This window comes from Bos grunniens, chromosome X, assembly GCF_055505025.1.
Source record: "Bos grunniens cultivar Pamir isolate PY7600 chromosome X, Bosgru_T2T1.0, whole genome shotgun sequence".
Taxonomy (NCBI): Eukaryota; Metazoa; Chordata; class Mammalia; order Artiodactyla; family Bovidae; genus Bos; species Bos grunniens.
In genome coordinates this window covers 64,066,083-64,074,057 of record NC_141194.1, presented here as the reverse complement: position 1 = coordinate 64,074,057, position 7,975 = coordinate 64,066,083, and the positions used below count along the sequence as shown (strand labels likewise).

Here is a 7,975-nt window from a genome sequence, read left to right as displayed (position 1 = left end):
CCCTTTCCCTGGCTGGCCTGACAGACAGCTGTGGAGGCCCTCCTTCCTGTGAGGGACCAGGCCCAGAGCTCAGATCTTTGAGCCTCCCAGCTCCCCAAACCACAGCCCAGAGGTGTGAAAGAGAGAAAAAAAAAACAGGGGGAGGGGTGGCAGAGAAGAGACAGGTGCACATTTCACACCTTGACCACAGGTGGGGCCCGGAGCAGCTTCACTCTGACTAACTTCCTTCTAAAGCTTCCCCCCTGGCGGCTCAGAAGGCCAGAAGCAGAAGGGCATAGCCACCAGAACTCAGGGTGCAGGCCCCTGGCTAGCTGGGTCTTCCCCAGGACTCGGTCTGCTTGGGACCTGGTCTGGGGGCTTCTTGGGACACAAGGGGCCAAATTCGAGGGCCAGGTGAGAACTTGGCTTGGCACAATGACCCAGGCAATTTCTCAGGCAGGTGAGCTGTGAGAGAGAGCAGCAGCCCACTGTAGACCTGACCTTCTGCAGCCTTGGGAGGGGCTGATCTGGAAAGTTACTAGAAGGGGAGGAAACTGCTGCTCACTGGGTACTTTACTCTGTGCCACATGTATTGTTTACAGTTCACAGAACAGCCCTGACACATGTTTACTATTTTTAATCCCTACTTTCCAAATGAGGGAACCAAGGTAGAGAGATAAAATGATTCTCCTAAGCTGACATATTGGCATAGCCAGAGGATTAGAGCAGGACTAGTCAAACCCTCCCAGCTAAGGCGAGGGGCAGCCTTTCAGAAGGATCCATCCTCCACCATGTCCCTGATGTGAAAGGGCTCCCAGTACCTCTGGGTTTGTGGCCAGTATCCCTCACACTCAACATTCTCAGCTCTGCTTCTATTAATGGCTGACCCTGTGCAGGGGCCTCACAGCCTTGGTCATCTCAGATCATCTTGTAACAACCCTGCCGAGACCAGCTCAAAACTGTTATGTCATTGGTCCAAGGTCACACACCTTGAGCAAGGCTGAGTCAGAGCTGGAGCCAAACAAATTCAGCATTTTTTCCATTCTTCCCACCTCATCACAGGCTTCTCAGGTGGTGGTAGTGGTAAAGAATCCACCTGCCAACGCAGGAGAAGCAGGTTCAATCCCTGGGTTGTGAAGATCCCCTGGGGAAGGGAATGGCTACCCAGTCCAGTATTCTTGCCTATAGATTTCCATGGACAGAGGAGCCTGGTGGGCTGCAGTCCGTGGTCACAAAAAAGTCGGACACGACTGAGCAAATGAGCCCACACACACATACTGCATCTTGGCCACACAGGGAGCAGCGGGAACAGCCTGCCCCATAGCCCAGGCTAGCCTCTCAGGATATAGCCCAACTCAGAAAAGAAAGCTCTCTGCCCCTTTCCAATGGTCTTATCTGAACTTCTCTTGTTTTTCCTTTCCAGCAACCCATGAAGGTGGGGATAGTGGTCCCCATGTGGCAAATGAGGAGACTAGGACACAGGAAGGAGGCCAGAGATTCAGAGACTTTGAAATGTCACATGGGCCTGTACGCTCCAACATGTGCCTGGAAGACCCACATCAGGTTGTCAACTTCTCCCAACACAAGATATTTCCAAAACCGTTAACTATTGTCACCATCAATTCATAAAGAAAAGATCTTTCTAATACCAAAAAGCAGGCGAAGGGTATGAATGCAGAATACAAGAACTCCCTTTCAGTTGAACAGATAGAGCTCCTTGTTTTCCTCCTTTCCATCATGTGTGGAAGCCCAGGGAATGGAAACTCTTCATGGGATGGCACTGCAAACCATGGTCCCAGCTCCCCCGCCCCACCCGCAGGCCATCACCTGCCAAGTCCTGTCTTTCCTAACTGCCAGGCTTCTGGAATCCTCCCATGCTCCCCTACTTGTGTTGCTCCTGACCTCCTCCAAGCCTTTAGTTCCCTCTGGCCTGGATCCTGCAAGTGACAAGCTGCTTAGAGAGAGAATAGTCACATCTTCTGACCACGGGAGGTGGGGAAGGGCCTTGCTGCCTCCCAAGTGTGCGTTTTGTCAGAAAGTTTGAGCTGAATTCCAGGCCTGAGCCTGGAGGCTCAGGTGACACATTCTGACTGAAAACTGGACCCCAAAGCCGTGGTCTCTGTCTCAATCTCTCTCTTCTCCCTCTCTCTCTCTGCTTTTCGTCTACGAGGAGAAAGGGAAACTGCTTGGTGAGGCAAAGGGCCACCTTTCCCCTCTGTTAATGAGAGCAGGGAGGGGAGAAGAGGGCAGAGGGGGCACCAGGCTAGGTGGGGGCGGAACTTTTGCAGTGCGCAGCTATCAAGAGACTTGTTTGCTCCACAAATGCTTTTACAGCTTTTCCTTAAAAAAAGAGATCCCCATGTACTCTTCCCCAACCCTTCTCCTCCCCTAGAAGCAACTGCTCTCATGGATTTGTGGTGTGTTCATTCCCTACTTTAACCTTCTAAAACAAACAGCTGTATCCAAAACAAGATGGTATTGTTTTGTGCGTGTGGTTTTTCAAATTTACATAAGTGGTATCAAACGATACACAGAATTCTATCACTTGCTTCTTCCACTGTTGGTCATTGGCTTTTCTAGATGCCTCCATGTTAAAATATCTAGCTTTTAGTTCATTTGTTTTTACCTGCATGAATACGTCACTGTTTATCCATCAAAAAACAGCTGAAGGCAGTGTGAGGCAGAGTAAAGGCAGAGTAAAAGGAGAGTCTGACAACTGTGAGTTCAATCCTAGCACCTAACCTTACTTGCTGTGTCTGACAAAGGCCTCTCCCCTTTCTGGGTTAGCCATGGGGATACTGCCTATGCAAGGGGTTTGTGTGGCTGAAATGAGGCAGTGTCAGAGAAAGTGCCTGAAGCAACACCCAGCACACAGCCAGTTCATTACTAGCAGTTCCCGTTCCTTGCTCCTGTTGATTAGCGGGGAGGGGCAATGGCGAAGGACTAGAATTTGTGTGTTGGACTGCTCTCAAATATCTTCAGTTTTTAAGAAGGTTAAGCTCCTTTATACAGTTAATACATTTAGCAAGCCGGTCTACAGTCATGTGAGATGAACTCCAGCCCAGGACTGATGAGCAGCGGATCTTACCCCTGGCAGCAGGGCTGCCCTGCCCCTGTCAGCTACCTGCTTCTCCCTCAGATCTCTCTCCTCAAAGCACCTGCCCATGCCCCGCTGCCCCAGCCTTTCTGGTCCCAGGCTTGTGGCCAACTCCCAGCGCGGCTACCTTGGGCCAGGGGCGTGGTGGAGTAGGGACCCCATGGCCTTAGGTCTAAGGAGGTCTGGTGTAGATAACCCCATGGAAGAGGCTGCTGCTGAGAACCGCGTGAAACCCTCACTTCCTCTGTATAGTGCAGGTTCCCGACCACAAGCACCAAAGCAGAGGGGCAGGCAGCACGCGGCCCAGCAGCCAGCGTACCAGCCCAGCTATGGTCCCTGAGGTAAGTGCCGCTGCCCAACCAGGCCAGACCATAGCTATGAGTGGAGAGTCTAGGACATGAGGGGACCGTCAGGACTGGCCCAGAAGTCAGGGCCACCAGAGGGTTGGGTGAACAGGTACAGAATGCAGGGACTGTATAGAAGCAGCACAGGACGGGGTATTCGGAAACCACCTTGGCCACTGACTTGCGAATGACCACAGGCAAGTCCCTCCCCTTTCTGGCTTTGGTGCCTCATCTGCAAAATGCATGAGGTTGAGGCTCACCCCTCACGGCCCCCAAGGCTCCCTTCAGCTCTGACTTGGAACTTAGATCTTCCGTGCTGGACTGAATTGGCACCTGGGAGACCCACAGCTCTGGGATGGTTTGCGGGGAGGTGGGAGAAGGGAAGAAGAAATATTTCTACTGGAGCTTGGTGGGGGGGCCACCCAACTTGGTGGGTGGCAAGCCTCAGTGTAGGGGAGGGGAAAGACAGGGGCAGAAACTTGTGTTGGGGGGCAGCAGTGATTTGTAGAGGGGCCCCATGGGGGACAGGAAGTTGGGGTCCCCAGGCAAGGGCTGAGGAGGGAACAGGAGGGCCAGTGACTGGGAGAGGGGACTGTGGGGAGGTGCCTGGGGAGGAAGGTGGTGGAACTAGGCGTGGCCAGGAACTGAGGACCATAAGCCATAAAGAAAGGGTGAGGAGAGAAGGGGCAGGGAGGGCTCGGGACAGAAGGGAAGCTCTCCCTCTGGTTCACAATCCCGTGCCAATGGGATGACCCAGAAGGGAGAGAGAGAAGCAGGCTTTGAGAAGGGAAGTTATCAGCCCAGCACCCAGGCCGGGCAGATGGAGCTCAGGGGGGCGGGTTTGGAAGGAAACGCAGGACAGTGGCAGCCTGAAGCCCAGCTGCTTTACAAAAGGTTCCTCAGACTAAATCTTCAAGGAGTGACTTGTTTAAGTGAAGTATAGTTGATTTACAAGGTTTCAGGTATACAGCAAAGTGATTCAGCTATGCAGACATAAATATGTATTCTTTTTCAGATTCTTTTCCATTATAGATAAGCTACAAGCTACTTAGTTCCCTGTGCTGTGGTAGGCCCTTGTTATATATGTTTTATATACAGTAGCCTGTATCTGTTCATCCCAAATTCCTACTCAAAAGAGTAACTTCCAAGGCCTTCACACGCTCTATGCCCTCCCTCCACAGATGAGTGAACGCCAAGAGTTCCAAGCCTCCGATTTTGCCTACCTCCTGGAAAACTCTTCCTATGACTACGGAGAAAATGAGACCTACTTCTGCTGTACTTCCCCACCCTGCCCACAGGACTTCAGCCTCAACTTCGACCGCACCTTCCTGCCCGTCCTCTACAGCCTCCTCTTTGTGCTGGGGCTTCTGGGTAATGGCATCGTGGCAGTCGTGCTGCTGAGCCAGAGGGCAGCCCTGAGCAGCACCGACACCTTTCTGCTGCACTTGGCTGTGGCCGATGCACTGCTGGTGCTGACACTCCCTCTCTGGGCAGTGGATGCAGCCATCCAGTGGGTCTTTGGCTCTGGCCTCTGCAAAGTGGCGGGTGCACTCTTCAACATCAACTTCTACGCAGGGGCCCTCCTGCTGGCCTGTATCAGCTTCGATCGGTACCTGAGCATTGTGCACGCCACCCAGCTCTACCGCCGGGGCCCCCCGACTCGCGTGGCCCTCACCTGTGTGGCAGTCTGGGGGCTCTGTCTGCTCTTTGCACTCCCAGACTTCATCTTCCTGTCCTCCCACCATGACAACCGCCTCAATGCCACCCACTGCCAGTATAACTTCCCACAGGAGGGCCACACGGCTCTGCGCATCCTGCAGCTGGTGGCAGGCTTCCTGCTGCCCCTGCTGGTCATGGCCTATTGCTATGCCCGCATCCTGGCTGTGCTGCTGGTCTCCAGGGGCCAGCGGCGGCTCAGAGCCATGCGGCTGGTGGTGGTGGTGGTGGTGGCCTTTGCCCTCTGCTGGACCCCCTACCACCTGGTGGTGCTGGTGGACACCCTCATGGACCTGGGGGCCTTAGCCCGTAACTGCGGCAGAGAAAGCAGTGTGGACATAGCCAAGTCGGTCACGTCGGGCATGGGCTACATGCACTGCTGCCTCAACCCACTGCTCTATGCCTTTGTGGGTGTCAAGTTCCGAGAGCGGATGTGGGTGCTACTCGTGCGTCTGGGCTGCCCTGACCAGAGGTGCCACCAGCGGCAGCCGTCAGCTTCCCGCCGGGAATCATCCTGGTCTGAGACCACAGAGGCCTCCTACTCAGGCCTGTGAGGCTGGGATAGGGATCCCTCTCCACCTGCCACATTCCAGGCTGTTCCCTCACTCACTTCCCCAACACACACTCCTGGGAGTCCCCTGTGGCCCTAGTCTCCCAAGGAGCTGCCCTCCTGGCTCTGAGGGTTCTGCCATCACTGCTCCTTAGCTGCCCAGCCCCATCCCACTGCTTGAGGGGTGGCTGCCTTCAGGCCCTTCTTACCTTGGCTGCACAGAACCCCACCACCCTCCCAACTCTGTCAACTAGGCCTCAGCCTTCCCCATATGCAGGGAGCATGAGGCAAACAGCCTAACGCTCTGCAGTGACTGGCAGTGGTTTCTGAGACTTCTGTATTTGCTCACTTTGACTTTTACATGTAAGACTGCTTCAAACTTTTCAATAAACAAGCTAAACAGGACCACACCGTGTTAGTGCATCATTACAGCCAGCCCTGCCCAACCTCTGGGGATGCTCTTCCTGCTTCTCCTTGTCTGGCCCTGGGTTTGTGCCAACCAGTGCTGCCTGTCTCCCCTCCTCTGACCTCCTGGGTATACCACTCACTCACAGGGTGAGTGGGTGCAGGGTAAGCAGTTAGTTGACCAGCTGGCTAGACACCATCTAGGCATAATTTTGGAGAAGGCAATGGCACCCCACTCCAGTACTCTTGCCTGGAAAATCCCGTGGACGGAGGAGCCTGGAAGGCTGCAGTCCATGGGGTCGCAGAGGGTCGGACACGACTGAGCGACTTCACTTTCACTTTTCACTTTCATGCACTGGAGAAGGAAATGGCAACCCACTCCAGTGTTCTTGCCTGGAGAATCCCAGGGATGGGGGAGCCTGGCAGGTTGCCGTCTATGGGGTCGCACAGTCGGACACGACTGAAGCGACTTAGGAGCAGTAGCAAGCATAATTTGGGGAAGGGGCTTTCAGACATAAGTAAGAGTCCCCACACTCCAGAAGCTTAGACTGACAAGGAAGATGTGTAGGTGACTACCAAGCAGTCTATGCCACGAGGCTAATGTGTGGCACATGTTCAGAGTACTGTAGCTGGAGCCCTTTGGGAAGACTTCTTGGAGACAGAGAAATGAGCAGAACTTAAAGGGCAAGTAGTATTTCCAGGGCAAAGAGAAGGAAAGATGGTATTTCCAGGCAGATGGGAGGGTAGTATACCAAAGGTGGGAAGGCTAAAAACAGTGCTGCTTATTGGAGGAATGGTAAGTGGTCCAAACTGGCTAGAATTAAGGGTTCAGATAGAGAAAGGATTGAAAAGACTGAAAGTTAGTTTGGGACCCAGGTGATGGCATCACAGGTTACAAGGCTGTAGTGGCTATTCATGTTAGAGATGACACAGGCTTTTACTAAGAAAAACAGCAGGGGGATTGGGGGGAAAAAAAAGGGCAATGACTTAACAACACATGTGTGGGCTGCATGGAGCACCTTCCTGTAGCTATAGCTGGGGTGGGAGTGGAGGAAACTATCAGGGCTCCCCAGGAAGGCAGATGACAGGGCTACTGAGTTAAGCAAAGGGTTGGACCCTTCTTTGGCAGGGGTAGAACCACTGTACTGTTAGTTCTCCCTGATGAAGTCACCAGTGTGCCATGATCTAGTTTCACATGCCAGCTGGGCCTTTGCTGAGACTGCCGATATAGCTGGAGGTGGGACTGGAGAAGGACCCAAGGATTTAGCTAGGGAAACTCGCACTACCCTGTGCATATACCCAATCCCATCTAGACTTGGGCTTAAGACTTCAGTTTGTGGCCACTGAAAGAACACCCTCAGCATCTGTAAAACGAAGGAAAGATGGAAAGATGACAGAATAACACATCCTGCCTATAAAAAGTATCAGTGATGCTAGACTAGGACAGATGTTTGGGCTAGGCCGAATAAGAAGTTCCCAAATGTCCACACTCTAATCCCTAGAACTTGTGAATGTGTTAGTATGTTACCTTATTTGGCAAAAGGAAATCGAGATTTTCCTGGATTATCTGGGTGAGCCCAATATTATCACAAGGGTCCTTAAAAGGGAAAGAGGGAGGCAGGAGAGAGAATCAGAGAAAGAGATGTTGCTGGCTTTCAAGACAGAGGAAGAGGGCCATAAACCAAGGAATGCAAGTAGCCCCTGGACGCAGGGAAGACAAGGAAACTGATTCCCCCAGGGCCTCTAGAGAGGAATGCAGCCCTGCCCACACCTTGAGGTCTGAGGTCTACACCAGGCTTCTGACTTGAGATGGAAGATAATACATTTGTGTTAAGTCACTAACCTCCTGGTAATGTTTTGGCAGAAATAACAAAAAAGTACAAC

At 52.8% G+C, this 7,975-nt stretch overlaps 1 protein-coding gene across 2 annotated transcripts; it reads left to right on the top strand.

The window, feature by feature from the left end:
• The first annotated feature begins 3,288 nt into the window (after positions 1–3,288).
• On the top strand, positions 3,289–6,091 carry CXCR3 (C-X-C motif chemokine receptor 3). Of its 2 annotated transcripts, none has more exons than XM_086390052.1 (2): positions 3,289–3,417; positions 4,602–6,091. In XM_086390052.1, exons 1-2 carry the CDS (start codon positions 3,406–3,408, stop codon positions 5,688–5,690), a joined length of 1,101 nt encoding a protein of 366 aa, XP_086246178.1. In that variant the 5' UTR covers positions 3,289–3,405; the 3' UTR covers positions 5,691–6,091. The 2 variants fall into 2 exon arrangements, with proteins under 2 accessions (XP_086246178.1, XP_086246177.1); XM_086390051.1 differs by lacking the exon at positions 3,289–3,417 and adding an exon at positions 3,658–3,790.
• The last annotated feature ends 1,884 nt before the right edge of the window (positions 6,092–7,975 follow it).